Raw genomic sequence first — 20,603 nt, 5'->3', positions numbered from 1 at the left:
GAGTCCCCATCCCTGGAGGTATTTAAAAGACGTGTAGATGAAGCGCTTAGGGACATGGTTTAGTGGGCATGGTGGTGTTGGGTTGACGGTTGGACTCGATGATCTTAGAGGTCTTTTCCAACCTCAATGATTCTATGATTCTACCTCACTTGAAGCAGTGAGTGTAGAGGTAATATGCTGTTAAGGTAACCAAACCTATAGCTAGACCTGCACAAATCCTGATTTGGTGGGAATTCTGTAGTTTTAAATAATTTTTATTCCTCCTATTGAAAAACTGGATTAATGTACAAAATGAGGAATTATGTCTGTCCCCACAGGACTGTGTGTGCACACAGACTGAAAAGAGGTATCTTTTCTGGTAAGGATTTTCTGGAAAATACGAGAAAGTGGGTAGAAGTAAGTTTCACAACCTTACCTGAGGCTTGTTGCTTTTGCATGCATCATCCAAATGCTTATGCCATAATATTGCATGAAACCTTGAACCAGTCTGGAACTTGTAAACATTGCCTACAAAAATAAGAAAATCAAAGGCTCTAAATTTGCAGACAGACATGTAGTTTCAAGGGATTCTAATTTCTGTGCAGAAGCCAAAGTCCTGAAGTAAACTGTTAAACTAATTTGCACCTCAAATGCTCAAAGAGGATGTTGCTTACATAACAGAGACCATGTGAGGCATGTTATCCAACAGTCCTTGGGTGAAGGGAGTATGTGGCCTGCAAAGCTACGAGGAGTGTACAGGTAGAGGGACCAAATTACAGCCACAGAAAAGACCACTTACTAATTTACTCCTGGCTTTCTTCTCATTAAGACTGTTGTGGTTACTGCCAAACTTCTTATGAATGTTTTTGACGTTTGTGAACTTAGTTTTCTTCAAACTCCTATTGTGAGTTTCCTCTATGCCTTGTTATTTTGTAAATTGTTTCTTGCAATCAAATACTTTGTGCACTTTGGTCAACACCCAAGAGATGCACTTCGCACAGTAGATGCAAATCTGTGTCCGGCACCAAAGTTGAAAACGTGAAAAGTAAAGGAAGCCTCAAAAATCTTTATGTAACCACTCAAAGTGCAAAAAGACTCCAGGGGCTTTCTGATCTTTTGAAGTTTTTGAAGTTTAATCAAGGCGGAAGAATTATGGCACTTCAAAGTTAATTATTAAAAAGCAACTAATAATTACTTAAAAGGCATTTTTTGGTAATTGGTTTGACGTTTGAAGAATTTTTGTAATATTTTAATTGGCATCAACGTAAGTCAAGATTTTATATTGACCAATTTTAAGAAAGCTATTCAGAAACTTTGAGATCAGGGTGTGTGGGCACATGGACATGCAGCAATCTCATATTGGTTGGGCAATTTCTGCAAAACTTACTGTAGCTGTCAAGATACAGCAATACCTCTGTAGGCACCACAGAAGCACCACAGCGTATTGTAGAAATGTGTTCAATTTCATTTGTACTCTCCCTTGAAAATTCGATGTTGAAAATCTCCCTCTTCAGTCTTTTAAATGAGTGCCACTGCATGCTCTGTAATCTACAAACTCATTAATAGAGATTAATCTACTTCCTGTCACAGAAATATAATGCAGACAATGTCCATCCTGCAACATCTACCTTTGTCAGGGTTATTTAGCTGGAAAATATCAGGATGCTCAGGGTCATCAGGCAGTGCCACCATCCAGCCCACAATGGAGACTTTTTTACCAGGTGTAGATTTATACTGGAAGAGACAGACAAGTCAGTCACAGCTGAGAATGTACTAGGCGTTAACTTTTGACTGTAAAAGTTGTCAGACATATGGCTTAGCCTGGAACAGCAAGTACACTTGAAACACCCTTCCAGATCTGCTTATGAATATGCAATTTTTCATTTTAGAACAAATTTAAAGCTTACATGTTTTCTTTCAGTGCCTCTTAAAGATTTTGCTCCAAAGTACAGAAGAGTTGATCCTGAAAGCATAACCCAGTATCTAGTCCATGAGGAGAGCTGAATCAGAAAGGAAAAAATTAGGAAAAACTCTGCATATCTCTGACATTTCAAAAATCTATTCACAAGCAAGTCCAAGTGCTACCGAAGTTAATTTCAGAAGCAAGGAATGGAGAGTTAGCTAAAGAGCGTCTCCCGGTGTAAATCCGCCAGCTCTAAATTTGGATGGCTGGCTGTGAATACAATCCATCTTACTTGAGTATCTCATAAAAATATCAGGACTGATTGCTTCACAGCAAAATAGTGTACTGCCTTCTACTGGACAGATCTTAGACTTCTGCATTTGATCAATAAAATTTATTGAGATGACATCTCTGCAATTCTTCAAATCTTTTAGCACTGAACAGTCCGTCTGCACATAAAAAGTATCAATGAACTCTACAGGAAACAAAAAAATACCAAAGGCGTAGGACCAGAACCATGTGAAACGTGTGAATTTAGGTCAAGTATGAATTACCATGACTTTGGTGCTATGGGTGGATGCCCTACAGCCTTCCCATTTCACCACAATACTAAATTTCTGCCCTCACGGAAATGCATGCTGATTTCTAGAGCTGCTTTACTCTTGCTCTGCTGTCACAACCTAGAGACATTACTTGCAAATGCAGGGAGAAGCAAAACTGCTGTAGATCAAATGACATACAAAGGTTACAACCTTGTTGTAATCCAGTTAAAACTTTGAACAGAAAATGATTTTACAATTGATAATAGCAAGGAACATTGTTTTGTATGGTATCAAGCTGCAGGTTTAATCTAATTCTGGAAATTAAAAAAACCACTACTGAATTAGAATCACAGGAACAATTGGAAATAGAATCACTCACAGTAGGTTTCTTGCCTTCTTTGAGCAATGTTTTTCTTCTTAACGGCCCTTCCATGGTAATGACTCCTGTGGAACTACCTAATGTGCAGCTGCCCCCCCCCCCCCCCCCCAGCCACTACTGAATTAGAATCACAGGAACAATTGGAAATAGAATCACTCACAGTAGGTTTCTTGCCTTCTTTGAGCAATGTTTTTCTTCTTAACGGCCCTTCCATGGTAATGACTCCTGTGGAACTACCTAATGTGCAGCTGCAGGCCCCTGTTGGGCTGGAGAGACAAAACATTGCCATATATATTTGAGTAGACAAATAAGGACAAGAAGCAAGCAACATAATTTAGCTCTAAATGTATTTTTCCTGCATTGCCTTACATATATTGTATCATCTGACACTTGACTCTGTAATATGTATTTTCCAGACCTAGATATCAAATAGGAACCAGGATCTTTGAAAAATAGCAAATCAACACAAGGTTCTATTCTGGGGGCTTAGACATGAAAAAATAAAACAAAACAGAATAAATATTGAGGCCCAAAGTCAAAGGGAAAACAGGCAATTTTCTATTTTATTCTGGTAAATTACAGAAATTATCTGGATTTCTGGAAACTTATGGCTTAAAATTTTGGCTCCCACAAATGTAATTTTATCTTAAAATAAACTTTAGCTATCAAAAAAGAATGTAGGAAATTACCTTGGCTAATTGGAAAAAAGTTGGGAAAACCATCTAAAAATGCCAAATAATTTATTGTACAGTGATTAAAATATTTTTTCCTTTCCCAGGACGAACATAGAGCTTCCCACATACAACAGTGAAAAAGTGCTACAACTGAAAGAACCCAAGTACAGGCTAAGTTAGAAATGTAAAGAGCCATTAAGAACATAATAACCAAAGATTGATTGGTAGGTGACGATCTGTTAGAATTATCTGCTGCTAACCTTTCTTCATTGCCATGTGATCACAGCTCTGATATTCTTATAAATATAAGGCCCGATAAAGTTTACCAGAGCCAACTAAATCATGTCTAATAATGAATACAAGGAAAAGGACGTGTATGAGCTACCATTCAGTTGTGAAAGGAACACTATTCTGCCTATGAACAAGTATCATGGTGTCATGTAAACACACGCTGGAGAAAGTGATATACACAGCACCACCACCTATGCAAGAACAGCACTTCAAACTGGCAGGTGCATCTTCTTTGATTAAATGGAATTGCCTTGTCTGTGCTAATGTGTATTCTTGCCAATTCTACCCTTCTGATAGACGCAGTAGAAGATTCCAGAAAAGGAAGAATGAACGCAAGCATTAGAATTACTTGACGGTGGATAAACACAAGAAATGTATTTTAGGGAATAATTCTTCTTTGTGGATTTAATAGGCTTTTCACATTTTTATCTTCTTATATTTTATATTTCTAGCTTGTATACATTTTTGAAACAAATCTACCATGGATATGTTAAGAGAGTATTTTCCAGAAGCATGTATAATAGCTGAAATACTGTTCCAAAATTTATTCCTTTACTTATTTATAATGTATGCATTTTCATTCCTGTCTAACTTCTTCTAACTTGTGCTGCTATCAGATGTTACTAGCTCAAGTAAAACAGCTGTACTTACATCTACACGTTATATCAACATTTCTACACTGGCTGAAGCAAACTAATTTATACAGAATAAAAACTGACTGGATTTAAACTCCTACTAAATCTCAGTATTTGCAGAATTCTGTTTCAGGGCCCTATTTTCTTTACCGTTCATATGTACTTCTTCAATTCCCACTACCACAGAATTTATCTAGTCCAGGTCAGGTATGGATGCAATGAATGATTTTTATCCCTCTAACTATATACAATTTTCCATGTCACCTCTCTTTGGGCTGTAAACGGATTACCTGTTTCTGAAAAGTCCATGTCTTAGTGACTAGCAACATTGGGAGTGCCTGCTACACATGGCATTATAGATGTTCCCTCTCTTACTCGGGGTCCAAGGTAACACCTCTTTACTGTACAAAATCAACACATCATACTATAGCTCTCTGACACAAACAGATGTTATGGGTAGCTGTCCTGCAAATCAGGAAATAAATTGTGAGAAAGGGTCAAGAAGGTATCTTTCTAACATCATTATTTGTCACAGAAGGCAAAGATGGCCTTCATGACAAACCTGCTTCTGTAATGTCGTAAAACCCCAAGTAAACACTAGTTTTCTGTGATATGGAAGCCAGATATAATTAGTTAAATCAACAGCTAAACTGAATTTCATCTGAATGGGCCATACCCCTGCTTTAGCATTAATAGGAATTTTTACAAGCAGGAGGGGAAGACTCCCATGAGTTGATATGGTCATACAAGGATACTTTTGGACGCAAAATACACTACGCTAAGAAAGCATAGAGACCCAAATGAAAGTTTAGCACCGTACACTGAGCAACGTAGACCCTGAATTGTACCTGTAGACACAGCTTCGACTCCTAGGAGAATTCCGGATCGGTACCCTCCAGTTAGGCCCCAGCGTGGCATATAAACGACCCCTGTTCGTGAATGCAAATATCTGATGAGGGAAATTCTAGTCTGAGACTTCAACAGTTAGGGTTTGGTAAACATGACAGAGATAGTTCCCAATCTTTTCAGGTCCATGGGAAGAAAAACACAATAACTTTACAGTGCTTTATTTCAAAAAGTTTGCCATTTTTTCCTGACTAATCAATAATTTGATAAAAGTAACTATTGATGTAGGGCTTACCTATGTTAGGGATCATTCGTGAATTTCTTACCTAAGTCTGTAGAGTGCTCAGTGAGTGTACATGAAGACTAACTCACCTTTCAAGCCCTGATGGCAGCTCCTCACTAAATTCTGAGCTTTCACTGCTATCTAGAAAAAGAGTAGTACAGAGAAGGAGTAAGAAAACCACCCAAGGGAAAACACAAAACCAATGTATGTGGATCACCAGAATAATCTTTATATAGTACCATGGAAATTGCTTACTCAAATCATGTTTCAAAGTTGAAGTCTTTAGAGTTCATGGTAAAATCTAAAATTAGAAGAGGCTTACATGAGCATTCCCATTTATAATATCTCACTGATGAACGAAGTCATTGTTACTGTTGTGTTTAAATACCAGACATCTACATGTTACTTTAATTTTCATTATGCTGCTTTTCCTTCAAAAGCTGAGCACTTCAGGAACACAAAATCCAGTTACTTTGTAAGACAATATTTCTACCACAACATCTCTAAGCCGATTAAAGTTATTAGACATGATATCATTGTTTGTTTTCAACAAGCAAGCACACCCGTAACAAAGGGTATGTCAGCTGTATGCTGCTGCTAGGAGCCATTACAAATCAATATGATGATATTCACAATGATAGTCCCCATTTCTTCTCCAAGCCCATGACCGATTTGTCCCTCCTTCCCTGGCACAGCTATTTAGCTCACAGTTTTAGTTTGCCCAGGACTGATCTTCTAATGCTCAGTATAACACAGCGAGCTGTGCCTGTGTTTTCAGGCAAAGTTCAAAGATCATCTCAGTGTCAAACTCTTCTTGGTCAAGTAACCTGCTATCCTTCACAGTCTATTTCCTATTCTAGAAATAGCCTGTCACTTAAAAGGTGGCTTTCTCTTGCTTAGAACACAGATTCTTGATCACTTTGTTTTTATTATAATAATTATTTTATTAATTATAATACCATAGCGTAATTGTCATCATCCTCTTTCACAAGTTCATTTTATGTTTCTTTTGAAGTCTCGGAGAGCACAGCTAAACTATTCTCCCATCTTCTAAAACACATCCTTAAAATTAAAGTTTTCTTTGTGAAAAAGTAGCTTTCAAAGTATATATCCACTTTTCAGTAGCACTTTTTTTTTTTCCTGGTGAAAGCTGACAAACACTCTGTGTCACATACAGAGCATGTACAAAGACAATCTTCCTTCATCCCACTTTTACCAAAACCATCAGCAGGTAACTGAGGAAAGCTGAGATAAAGTTGACTAGGTAGCTGAGTAGCAGTTCTGATCTACTTTCTTCCATGAAAGGGACTAGTCTTTGCGCAGGAGCTAATGATCTTCCTAATTCCCTACTTTTGGGTATCTCTGTGAGTGTCTGCAGCACTGGGACAGAAAAGCAGGAATGTCAGTTCCCCACACAGACTCTACCTATGGAAAGGCCATTGGTGAAAAGCGAGTTCAGTGCGTGGCTGCGGGCCGGGCTGTGCGACTCCAGAACACTGTCATCCAGGAGGTGGCGTGGCTTCTCCGTCGGGAAGGTGGCGCTTTTGCTCTCCACTACGCTGAACTGACACATCATGCTGGAAAATTGGAAAAAGCAAAATGCAAAACCCCTCTTATGTCATCTAAAAGCAACCCTTGGCTCCTGATATTTCCACTCAGACTTTGCCTTATCAATAGGTTATTAAGTAGCAGGCAATTAAATGGCACTGCTCACACTTTCTTTCCCTCTGCTGTACATATGCTCCTTGACTACCAAAACAAGTGTCAGATTTTAGTGATCTTTGTAAGTAACAATTATTAAATTTCTGCAGATGGGAAGTTTTAAGTTTTTTGACTCCCCTCTGTACAAAACCTGAACACCCTGGGTGGAGGCAAAGGTAGAAAAACAGAAAAAGCAGACCCCAGCTAAGTCACTGCTTAGTGGTCCTTCACTAAGCTGAACTAACGTATCAACACTCTATGACCTTGGACAAGTCATGTGAACTTCTTTTTCCCTAACCCGTTAATCATGAAATTTGGTAGATGCTGAAACCTTAACTGGGGAGGAGGTGCTCTCACTTAGTTGGGTAAATGGTAGAGAAAAATGTTTCTAATCCACATTACCCAGGTAAAACAGTGCAAAAGGTCACAATTTTCCTGAATGGTAAGGTGTGCCAAGCAGCTAGTAAGTTTCCTTAGATGTATTAGCAAGATGTTTAAAAAACAACAGAAAAAAAAAAATCAGTTATGCACACCAGGAATCCACAGACCAAAGCAGATAGACAGCTTTCAAGTACTGCCAACGCCTGGCACTAGCAGAGAATAGAGTCAGCAAAAATAACAAAGTATCAAGAGAAAACCTAGAGAATACACAGTAAAGCCTGAAGCACTCTTGCGATACAAGAAATGGAAGGGACAAATAACAGAGTGTTCTGCTGCTATCTTAAACCTTTGTGATGCATGAAATTGCCTGAGCGTGAGACAGCCTGGAGTACTCACTTGTTTCCCAGGCTGTGACTCTTCCTGTGCCTTGGTACAGGAGGTGTAGGTAGACTTGCTGCTACTGAGGCATCAGGACATGTGGGTCTCCTGCTGAATTTCACAATTGCTGACACGTCAGATGGACCTAAAAGACAGAGATCATTTAACATTGAACTGATGCAAAACCCAGAAATTTCATGGGCTGGTGTGTTTAGCCACTGATTAAAATGAATTGTTACAGATAACCAGAAGGCACCATTTCTGAAGAACTGTTTCTTGGGCATTAGGGTTACACCATCCATTTCTGTTATGAATTCATCTCTATATTCTTGAACTGTCTGGAAGTAATTTTTAAAACAGCTTTGCACATACTTTTAACAATGAACTCCTACAAAAAGTCTTGGCACCCTTACAACAGCTGGATGTGCCAAAGTGTAATATGCAGAGCCATAAAGTCAGTTTGTACTTCGGGTGTGAGCAGGAATGCTCACACATGTTTTGAATTTTGTTCACAACTCCATGTTGTGAATAAACTGTAAACAATCTGCTCATACTGACTCACAGCCTGAGCATGTAAGAGAAAGCAGAGGCTTTTCATGTATCTAATGGCCAGACAGATGCATTACTTCTCAATCATCTATGAGCTCTAGAAATGTCTCACTGCAATTATTCTTCCTCTCATTTTACAGATTTTATGAGGCCTCACAGAAAACATGGACAGGCTGTTCCTGTTCCAGTTCCTTGATGCTGTTTGCAAAAGGCTGGCAGTGAACTTTGCAATACAGTGGAAAACAACATGGCCCATCATCATCCTCAGTGAATGCAAGGCTATTCTTGGCTTCACAATAAACAGTTGAAATTTCACTTTTAAACATTCAGTTGTGGCACTGGTGCTTGTAACAGAAGTGGAAATAGTGGTCATGAAAGTGGCCATCTGCCCCATATCTATTTCCAGACTTGGTACAGTTCAGGTAGCAGCGAAACAGACTTCACCCTACATTACAGGAACCACTTCTTGGAGGCTCCAGCGACCTTAGCTTAGTCAGCTTCTGGCCTCTAACCTAAAACCACCCGTTAAGAGGTTGACAGAGACAGAAACTTTGTGATGTGATAATCCACATACAACTATCATCAGAATCCTTACAAAAGCATCTGGCCTCAAATTAGTGATAAACAGAAATAGAAAAAAAACCCATACAAAACCCCAACATTCCAGGGCACAGTTTAACAACAGGATGTGAAGGTACAGTCATAACAGAAATGGTTCTGACAGGGTGGTTGGTCACCGGAACAGGCTCCCCAGGGACATGGTCACGGCACCAAGCCTGTAAGAGTACAAGGAGAATCTGGACAACGCTCTTGGTAATATAATTTAGTTTTAGGCAGTCCTGCGAGGAGCAGGGAGTTGGACTCGATGATCCTTATGGGTCCCTTCCAACTTGAGATATTCTATGATTTTTATCTGTTATATAGGCTACTCCATCTCTCCCCAAGCACCGAAATTATTCATCAGTTTCCTCTGCCTTAAACTGAGGATTCAAGAGACACAGGAAGAAACAGGAGAACCACTAATGAGTTTGCCCTAGTAAGAGGCAAAAAATACAAATAGATGCAAGATGCTTTACTGTCCATACCCACTCTGCAATATAGACATATCAAGTTGTATGAAATATAGGAATTAATTCCAAATTACTTTTATTTCCCCATAGCCTAGACTCAGGAATTTCCTATGAACTGGGTCATTACTATGAAGAATTGCAAAGGTTTTTCCCTAGCAGTAAGGGGAAAAAAAATCTCATCCACACAGTGTTCTGCACATTTGAGCAAACCGTTCGTAGTGCTGTTTAATTAACAATGAAAGGAGTCTCAAGACAAGCAGAAAGAAGAAACTGCTTCTAGCAATAGAGAGAGGGGAAACAAGTTCATTAGAGGAACCTTCAGTAATATAATTCATCAGATCATCAATTTAGTGGGAAAACAAAAAGAGAAAACAGCTTGTAATCCTGTTTTCTACCTTATTCCTATATACCATCTTATATAGGACAGCATTTTTGCCTGCCTGTCTTTGCTACCATCGCACAACTGAGAATTTGTGAAACGTGACAGCAGTAGCATGAGTCACTGGCATATGTGGCTTCAGAGAAGGTCTTATGCCTAAAGGCCACGTGCAGTTTTAAAAAAATGCACTTTTAATCATTACTTGATCCAGAGATTCAACCAGAACCATACGCCTGTGAGGTCGGAAGAGGGCTGAGTACAATGTTCTGCTGCATTTTCAATTAAAATTTTGTTGCATTTGGGCTGTAAGACAACATTGGAAGCTTTTTCCCTAAAGACAATAGGGTTCATCTTCCTCTTCTGCCGTGGAGGCTAAGCACAAGTTAGAATATAAAAAGTATGAATCCGAGCACAATTAGGTGGTGACTAGTTTAGTGTAAAAACTGTTTGAATTCGTATTTCACCATTAGGTCTGAAAATCTTATCTGTTGCATTACTAGCAAGAACATGTATTTCACTAAAGTCTTTTACCACAAGTTTTCATTACGAATTGTTAAAATTTACGCAGAGACAAACCGAATGCATTCAGAAGTTTCAGATATGATTACAAGTTTTTTTATTTGAAAACCTCCAGCCCTTCTGATGAACTAGGTTCACAAAAAGGAGTTCTCTCTACATGCTTTGTTTGTAGTGCCTTTCCATCAGATATTTTTCAACTTGTGAACAGTAAAATACTTAGGACTACTGAGGCGTTTACTACCTGCTAAGAAGCTTAAAATATATTGGAACTGAGACCCAGTATGAAGATAGTGGCAGCTGAAAGAGAATTTTCCTGACAATTATGAGCATGTATCAGCAAGAGTTTAGTCTGAAACTCAGCATAAAATTCAGTGTTAATGTGGCCACTCTGAGGTTACCATCACACCTTGCAATGCATTAAGTCACTACTTGTCCCTTAATTTGGCTGCAGGATTGGTTCAGTTTTCTGTTGCTTCCCGTTGTGTCATTCAGCTCTTTCTCTCTGGTGCCAGTTCTAAATCCTGATTTACATTAAGTTCTTTTAAGTGGATGACATTACAGTTCACTGAGAGCTACTGAAGCATTATGTTTAACAAACTGTTGAAACTTGCAATGCATTAAGTCACTACTTGTCCCTTAATTTGGCTGCAGGATTGGTTCAGTTTTCTGTTGCTTCCCGTTGTGTCATTCAGCTCTTTCTCTCTGGTGCCAGTTCTAAATCCTGATTTACATTAAGTTCTTTTAAGTGGATGACATTACAGTTCACTGAGAGCTACTGAAGCATTATGTTTAACAAACTGTTGAAACTACAGCCTGTGAAAGAGTAGCAATCTCAAGGCACAGCCCTAAATGAGTACCAGTATGGTGCAGTGCTTTTTCACACAGACACTATGCCATATGTCAGAATAACTGTTAAAATTTTCTAATACATAAGAGTTTAAAGGTTTAAGTTTCTCACTGTGGAGAGTCACAGAGCTGAAAGCAGTAAGACTGTTCAATTAATTCGATTCTAAGACAATGTTCATTGAAACAAAGCATGGAGACTGCACCGAAACTACTTTATCTAGAAAAAGAACAGCAAAATACAAAATCTCGTGCTGACACAATCAAGCCATTTCAAAATCAAAGTCAGCTGGATTTGACTCCAGGTATTTTAAAGTATTTATAGGTTCAAATGTTATCGTTATCAAAACCTACAAAAAATAAGAGATGTTGTCTACTGACAAAAATAGTTCTTCGAGAGTTTTCACTCTACACTCCCTTTTTTTGGAAATTAAACTCCCATTTAGGAAGCGTGAAGTGAAATTTGCACTAATATGAATACAACACAAAAATATTTAAAGATTGATCATTATAACTTGATTTTAGCAAGAGCTTTTATTACCTGGACAGCTTCAGAACAGAAAAAGTTTGTTAAAAAAAAACTGAAAAAAAATTATGTAATGTGTCTAAAAGGACTGCATATTTCAGATTGAAAATAAGATTATAGAATCAGACTTCAGTTCAGGTTAAAATACTGCCTGACTACGGTGAGATGTGTCAAGGGTGACAGAATTTGTGGAAATAGGTATAGGAGCCTTACAACTTAAGCCAACAGTTCCAGCCTGGCTTCCTTGCTATTATACATGGCAATCACAATTGCTTTCATCAGTCCTGTGAAAGGAGATAATGGACTTACTCTAATTCCTAGTCAGGTGTCTTTAGTGAAGATCCTGATGACAGAAAACAGAATGCTTTGTGGGCTAAGATGAAGACGGAAATATCAGTCATGCTGGTATTACTCTGTCTGGAGTGGCCATTTTCTATGTAGTTCTGCATCTTCCTCATCTCCAAGGCAAGAGAAGGAAATATATACAGTTTGGCTCTGTTAACCCTGTGCTAAGGTAAAAAGAATCTGAGCTTAAAAAGCTATACAAAGTCTTTGCATCTGCTCTGCTGTCAAATGTCTATGAAGAAGAACTGTGAAGTTCAGAGTTCTTGTTAGACAGGACCTGTGCTGCAGGGTATGCTCAGTTCAGCAAGAAGTCTGGGGTGCAGAGGGTGTCAGCATGAGTTATGGGGCACAGGGGAGATGACCTCATTTCTGTAAAGGGGTAAGAGACAAGAGAGCCTGTGCCAAGAAGGATGCCAAAGAGGGTAAGTGGTGAGATACTGATGAAAACTGCACAGACCAAGGGATGTTTATGGACATACCAGACTGCTGAGCAATTAGCTGGGGAAGCTATGCCCGATACTGCTGATAACAAAATTCCAATATTTAAATTCATTTGAGATTGAGTTATTTTGCCCCTTTTTTTCCAATAAGTGAAGTCATCTGCTACTGCTAACTCTCCTCTTTACTCTCCTGGCTCCACTCCTAGTGCATACTGTTACCATGATTGCTATTCTGTTATTTTGCCTTTCATGGAGACAAAGCACTCTTAGTAGGATTTTCCAGTCAGCTGGCATGAACAAGGGTTAGTTTGGTTTTCATTATTTCTCAGCATCATTTTCAAGACTATGCTGACATGCACAAAAATAATGTATAAAAATACTAAAACATTATTAAAAATTTGTTTGCGTTAGGGAACGTGAGACAACTTCATCAGAGTAAGCTGAGTGCTGTTCAGAGATCTGTGGCAAGAACATTTGGAAAAGTTTACGCATATCCCAAAGGATCTCACTGTTTTTTCCTTTGCATAATTTTTCCATGAATAATCCTTCAAATGTTATAAATGAATGTTACTTTTGCAATCCTTCAGTAGAACATGTGAACATTTACAGTCTCCAGAGCTTTTAAAAAAAGCAACAGGGTGAAGGAGTTACAGTACACAATTTTTCTCCACTAAAAATCTATCAATAAACCAATACTAGGCATCCAAACAGAAAACTGAAAATGAGTTGCATATTATATGCTGAAAAACAGAGTGATTTTTCAGGAAGGTAAAACAGTCTCAACTATTTACTATTTTTTGGTGAGCAGCTAAGAAATAAAACTGATACTTACCAGCTCTGTTTCTAAAACTTAATAAAGACATTCCAAGCCACAGACTCTCTAGTTAAATCTTCACTGTAAATTTTTACTGTTCTGTTGCCATTGTAACCAAAGTCAGTGGGTGATAAAACTTTCAAATAGAAAGACCTACTTACAAAACACACAATAAAGAACTTAAGAAGAATTTTGTGCACAGAATCAAGAATGACACAAAAAAATGAAATCTAGAATGATGGCTATTGTAAAAGCATAGTTTTAATTTTCAGAGTATTGCTTTACAATTCAACTAAAGCCTATTAATGTATACAACATGCAAGAAACATGTATGTTATGGCTGCTTCTCAGACAAGAGCAAACTAAGAACAAGAATCAGTCTTTGGCTGCACTTCTCTGTGCTCCCCCAAGCCCCCTAAAAGCAGCAGGGAATAAACACTAACATGTTTGTCAATCTTTTGTAATGTCTATCAATAACAACAATTATGAAAAAGAACTTTCAATCACATGAGCATATTAACTTAAACTTTTTCTTCCCATAAATTTAAGTATAACAGTGAATCATGCTGGGTTGTTATCTCAGGATACTAATGTCCCTTAATGGGCAAGTACAGCTTAGGCAGGCGCAGTTCTGTTCACCCTGTCTCCATTGCTGTTATGAAAAACCTGCGTGCATGTGTGAGAAAGTAGTTCAATCTTCTTGGACCATTCAATTCTGGCTTACTTTTTTTGCTATAATTGCCAGAAAGGGACCAATTAAGTGATGTGGACACAGAGGGGAGTTTGTTGATGTTGATATATGAAGTGTCAAAATGTACAAAATGGACCCTAGAGGAGTTTGCCCAGTAGTACTCAATCCAGCATCTCCAAGAGTAAGACTGTAGAAATATGTTAATAATGTAGTGAAAGATGAAATTACAGTACAGGCAAGATCACAAGTTTAATATAGTTAGCAAGGACAACAGCAACAGCAAACTATACAAGTGCACCAGAAACCTGGGGCACTTTTCTCTGTGCCACTCTATCAAGTTCAAGTACAACTGACCATATTTCTAATGTACTACAGTAAGCACACTTGAGTGTATTTCCTTCAAATGCTTCCTCAACAGAGGTGATACTTTCAATTTCAGGTGTTACTTTCATGGAATCACTAATTGTCAGCATTTGTGTTACTTATACTGCAGCAGTGGAATGTGCAAAACCCCGACTTACGCTTCGGCAAAAATGCTGAATTTTTTGCAGCTGGATCTGTAGGGTAGTGTGTGAGCTTGGATGACATCCATATTGGCAGTGAAGACATACCCATTGTGAGAGCATAGCTGCAGGGAAACTCTGAAGTTTGGGTTCAACAAAATACATTAACCAATCCATCAAAAAAATAACTTTTTGGAGAAATTATTTCAGGTGACTGCTCAGAAGAAAGAGAAAAAAAAAACAAACCCAAACCAGAACAGAAAAGCCCCTTGTCCTCTGGCTGTTTTATATGTTCTTAACATTCCTAGGGCATAATAGCTTGGTAGTTAAAATAAGCAGCAGTAAACTAGGACATTAAAGAGACTTGTTTGGTAAGGAAGTCACAGAAGGTAATAGAAAGTGATAAAGTTAAAAACTGAGCATGATCATTCTCTCCCTGATAACTTTATATTTGCTTTGACAGAACATTCTTCTACAATTTTCGTGAAGCTTTGGTCTGTTAAGAAAAAAAACAAAGCACACCAATTCTGGCTGGATTTAGTGGTTGATAACAACATGCGAATCTCACACATTTGTCTGACACTAATTTCTTTCAAAAATACTCCAATGAGTTGTAAAAATTTGTAGGGAAAGTATCACAGAGGAAGAGGCTGGAAATGAGTGTAAGTCTGAAACTAAAGAGCAAAGTTTTCTGGACGGTCTGTAAACTTTTGTGGAGAAATTTAGTTCTTCCATTTCTACCTTAAGTACAGCGTAAGAAAAGCAGACAGTATGCACATGAAGCAATAACCAAGCACTTGCAGGAGGATTAGACAATCCTCATTTCCACAGAACGACTGGCTGCTAAAGCACTTAGCACAAACTATTTATTAGTTGCCAAAGCAACCAGTAAAACAAATGGCAAAACTAAATGTCAAACTCAGTGTTTACACGGAAAATGACGGTGTGGGGTTTTTTTATTCTAAAATGCTGGGACTGCTGTACAGACATCACTAGTGTAGTATACCTACTTTCAGAGGGTTACAAATGTGCAAACATCCCAGTCTTTCTTCCTTCTGTTTCTGCATTTTCTACATTTTTAACTCCAACATTTCACATACTTTACATCCGATAAAACTACTGATTCTAATTAATTAAAATAAATATTAAAAGTTCTTTAGCAGCTCTCAAAGCTGAATGGACTCAGCACAATGGGCTGAATTTTACCCCAATAACAAAAAAAGAGAATACACCTGTTTCAGATTAATTACTCCAGATTCCTGGTAGGCTGGTAACATAAAACCTCTGGTCTACTTATTCTCCTCTCAAGAATTATACCAAGACCTACTTGGGGGAAAAAAAAAAAAAAGGAGGGGGTGAGGGTCCATCCCTGACTATTATGTAACAAAAACCCCAAAATAAGGGCTGCCCACGGCTGAGGCCTGGCTGTTGCTAAGGAAGACTTCTAAAACCTTCTTGGGAAAAAAAAAAAAAAAGGAGGGGGTGAGGGTCCATCCCTGACTATTATGTAACAAAAACCCCAAAATAAGGGCTGCCCACGGCTGAGGCCTGGCTGTTGCTAAGGAAGACTTCTAAATGCTACCTTTAATGAAGGGGTTCATTAAAAGTCACAGAATCATGAAGACCAGTCTTTGAGTCACTTAGTATTAGATATGATTTTCTGGATAGGGCAATTATTTTAACATTATTTTATCTTTTTACATTGTTTTCCAAGACAGGATAAACATGGTATATTTCAGAGAACGAGTAACCATTTTCTATAATCTGATTAGCACTGCACCCTGAACTTTTCAAAATAACATTAAGATGATAAAGAACATACATAAAGTTTTCTATACTGCGCTACACTTGGTGTGCAATTCTAAGGAACTTCAGTTGCTTAGAAGGCTAACTTATTTACCATATATTACATTAAATCTTTTCTTTCGTTCTGGGAAAACGTATTGAGTTATACCTTCCAAAACAATCTAATAGCTGTACCATAAATGCTGGGCATCTCCTAGCCAACACTGCAGGAACACAGATGTCTTTTACAGCTAATTCAACTGGAAACTGTGAACAGTTAGCATACTATAAGCTCTCCAGCTACATTCTCTCTCTCTCAAACCATAGCAAGGCAGAATGAGCAGACTTAAGTTGCTGCCAAGGAAGTTGTGTGAATCACACAGTTCCTGAAAACATACAATTAAACTGTTTAAAGCTCCTTTTTAAATGCTACTTGCAAGAGACAAGAATCTCTGCAGCATTATGGAAGGTATGAAATCTTCCTGTGAAAGCACTATTCACAATTATATATGCATTTGGTAATTAAATGAGACCATCTTAGCCACTAATATACAAAACATAGCTTGTTGTGAGACACTTTAATCAGATGTCTGCCTCCTGTTTGAATTTACTGGAAAACCAGTTGGCAACCAAAGTGGAAAATGGACACATGGTTTTCTCCAGTACTTTGCAAACAGAAATATGAAGGATTTAACTGTTTTATTGAGCCTCACACTCATAAAGATACTTTAAGGGGAAAAAGAGAAACCCACAATGTCCCTGGCTAGAGTAAACTGTTAATCTTCTTTTGAAAGAAACAAAACTGAAGTTGGGTAGAAGATAAAGTCACAATGCTGAGAAGGAAAATCCATTTCCATCATCAACACAACTAATTATACTTTAGGACATGAAGAAGACACTATTCCCTGCACTTAAGTCCATTATAGACTTTGGAATTATTACCACGATATCGAGCTTTCTCTCCGTATTTGGAAACACATGGCAACCTATAAGAAGGCAGTATGTCACATGCAGAACTCAACTAGACTTATTGCTATTAGTAACATATTAACTTTTTGACTATCAGGAGAACTGAACTGATGACTGCCCTTATGGGCCAAGAACCTTTATTTTACCTTAAAATCACTATATTCAGACTCCTATGCCTTAAACTGTTGACTGGAACATTAAACTACTGCCTAAACTATTTTGAGATCATCTCTTATCATTATAGCTTGCTGACTGCAAAGGATTTACTCCTGGCACACAATGGCTGAAGTGGAAATAATCTCAAACTATAATTTCAATCCAAGTAACGTCGACTGGAATACCTTCCAGTCAACTGCTATTTTTAATTCTCCATGGTCGAATATCTCATTACTGATATTTCGGTATTTTAGCTTGGAATTATTCAAGACTAACATATGGCTATATTTCTATTTATTAATGTTGTGAAATAAACAATAAATTATTGCCTTCATGCTTAGTTAAATTTCAATTTGAATTCATGCTAGCTTACTTAACTAACCTTCTCCAGGAATTAATTTGTTTTTTCAATAAAGTACACTGGATTCCCTTTAGTAGCATTTTTGCAGCCACATAGGTGCAGGTCACTGAAAAATTAATGTGGGTATTACAAAATGCTGGTGGCATTCATTGTCTAACTGGCAGTAAGTGAGAACTCTCTAGCTGAGCAAGAAATACAGCAGTCCACAAGCGTGTCAAGCTTTCGAAGGAAATACTAACCGAAGAATGGAGCAATAGGAATGACTCAAGACTTGGTTTCTAGTCATCATATTAATTCTCACTCTGAATAAAGCAACCTTACAGAGCATATTGGGGCACTGCAGATTCAGAGGGGAAAGTTCACCCTCTCCTAATACTGCCAGGAACCATATGATCACATATTCAATTGAGTAGGTACTACTGAACATTGTCCCGATCAATATATGATTGAGCTCAGCTCCAGCTGAGCTTACTGCAGTATAAAGCCATTACTCGCCTGGCTCAGAAGAGTTCAAAGTTCTTGTTTCCAACTTTGGAACTGTATTTATAATTGCCTTCCATTACAGCTCTAATAAAGTCTAAGCCCTCAATTAAGAATTACAGAGTATTGGTGATGATCACATACTATGCTGCTACGACCAAAGTCAGAACTTCCACAACCATCCTCATGAAATGTTAACATCAAAACCCTAGTGTAAAGCATTTAAATGTGAGTAATACAAAGTGAAAGCCAGAAAACAAAAAAGTTCACTCGTATGTCTGCTTTACATATGTAAGATATAATCATATGAGAGGCAATGACTTAATTTTAAGTTTCAAGTATGAAAAAGCAAATCCTCACAAAAGCAAAACAAAATATTACATGATGTGGTGGGTTGACATTGGCTGGCTGCCAGGGGCCCACCAAGCCGCTCTATCACTCCCCCTCCTCCGCAGGACAGGGCGGGAGAAAATAAGATTAAAAAAACCTCATGGGTTGAGATAAAGGCAGTTTAATAAAGAAAAGCAAAGGCTGCGGGCGGAAGCAAAGGAAAACGAAAAAGAATTTACCCTCTACTTCCCATCAGCAGGCGATGTCCAGCCACTGCCTGGGAAGAAGGGCCTCAGCACTCGCAGTGGTTGCTTTGGAAGACAAATGCCCTAATAACGAATGCCCCTCCTCGTCCTTTCTCTTAGCTTTTATTGCTGAGCACGTCATATAGTACGGAATATCTCTTTTGTCAGCTTAGGTCAGCTGTCCTGGCTATGTCCCCTCCCAACCTCCTACCCACCCCCAGCCTACTGGCCTTTTTCGGGGGGGTGGGTTTGGAGAGACAGCCCTGATGCTGCAAGCACTGCTCAGCAGTAGTCAAAACACTGGTGCCTTATCAACACCCTTCTAGCTACAAATACAAAGCACAGCACTATGAGGGCTGCTATGGGAAAAGTTAACTCCATCCCAGCCAGACACGTCTGTACAAAGACAGTGTTAATTAAGAACTCCTTTTGAACTTACCTAGTTAAAAAAAAATTTCCTCCTGTGAACTACTTCCTTGTATTTTACACAGCAATTAATAATACTGAGCATTGAGGGGGGAGGGGGAGAGCGCCTTCGTGAAGAAATGTTTTCTTCCAAATTATTATTTCTATAGATTTTATTCCTTTTTCCTTAGAACTGTATGGACTGAAGATGAGGTCAAATGTTTATTTGACTCTGGGAATAGCATTCACGATCCTGAGACAACTGTTCCCTATAAATGACTGGCCATTTGACACTTAGAAAGGGTTTCACAGCAGCCAACATGAAGAGCTGAGAGGTGGAGGAAAAACATCTGTATTTATTTTTCTCCTTTCATATTTAGCATCTTCCTTTTTCTTTCTCTCTTTCATTCACTTGCCTCTCTCTCGGTGAGAAGAAAAGACATTATGAATGCCAAATGAAATTGCTTGTCAGATGTGGTCTGGCCCCCTTGGGTTTTTTACATTCACACATGGTTTAACATAGTAAGACAGAAAATTGGCCATTCAGGTTAAGAGATTAAAATAGAACAGCTTTTGAGATAATGGCTCCTATAGTAGTAAGTACATTTCACATAGTCTGATGTTCGTTTAGTCTGTTCATAGAAATAAACTGTGTTGGTACAGCAGATTTGTTTTGGTCAACTTATGGATGGTACTGTAGTTTTTTAGGTGTTTCTAAAAGCTATTACAAATTTTTTGTCCTCCCACTTTACACAAGGAAATGGTCTCAAATTTATGTGTTAGTTCACACAGAAACCTGAAAGGAGAATTTCTGATGTTGTTCACTGCATTGATTTGTTTGTACTGAAAGAACGCTCTTCCTTCTTCACTTATTAAATAATGAAAATGCAAGCATTTGTAAAAAATCACACAATCTAATTTCTGTTCCAATGCTAACAAACACCCTGTATTATCCCTCGAACTGCAATTGTTTATATACAAGTCAGCAATCTTTATTGATGACTCATGCTACTGATAATACCTCTGAATTACCAGGTCTGGCTTCTGGATGAAAAAGCTCACAGCAATACTACTGGGAATGATGGTCCCTGAGTAGATTCTGATACGGTAACAAGGTTAGTGGATGACTTGGTATTGATACTGACAACCTTGGCAATTTGCACTGGTCAATTCCAGGGATTAATTTTAGCCGTGCTGTGCT

At 38.3% G+C, this 20,603-nt stretch overlaps 1 protein-coding gene across 1 annotated transcript in view; it reads right to left on the bottom strand.

The window, feature by feature from the left end:
• The window catches only part of RALGPS1 (Ral GEF with PH domain and SH3 binding motif 1), a 127,778-nt gene that overhangs the window by 2,463 nt on the left and 104,712 nt on the right, over positions 1-20,603 (bottom strand). Inside the window, exons 14-21 of the mRNA XM_009280099.1 lie at positions 8,011-8,137; positions 6,958-7,109; positions 5,622-5,673; positions 5,252-5,332; positions 2,964-3,069; positions 1,887-1,979; positions 1,608-1,713; positions 416-507 (exon numbers count right to left, since the gene is read on the bottom strand). Coding sequence (XP_009278374.1) covers positions 416-507; positions 1,608-1,713; positions 1,887-1,979; positions 2,964-3,069; positions 5,252-5,332; positions 5,622-5,673; positions 6,958-7,109; positions 8,011-8,137 — 809 coding nt within the window. The remainder of the gene's footprint in view (positions 1-415; positions 508-1,607; positions 1,714-1,886; positions 1,980-2,963; positions 3,070-5,251; positions 5,333-5,621; positions 5,674-6,957; positions 7,110-8,010; positions 8,138-20,603) is intronic.

The sequence above is a fragment of the Aptenodytes forsteri genome, unplaced genomic scaffold, assembly GCF_000699145.1.
Source record: "Aptenodytes forsteri isolate BGI_AS27 unplaced genomic scaffold, ASM69914v1 Scaffold163, whole genome shotgun sequence".
Taxonomy (NCBI): Eukaryota; Metazoa; Chordata; class Aves; order Sphenisciformes; family Spheniscidae; genus Aptenodytes; species Aptenodytes forsteri.
The sequence above is the reverse complement of the archived record's forward strand: the minus strand, read 5'-3'. Positions and strand labels throughout refer to the sequence as shown.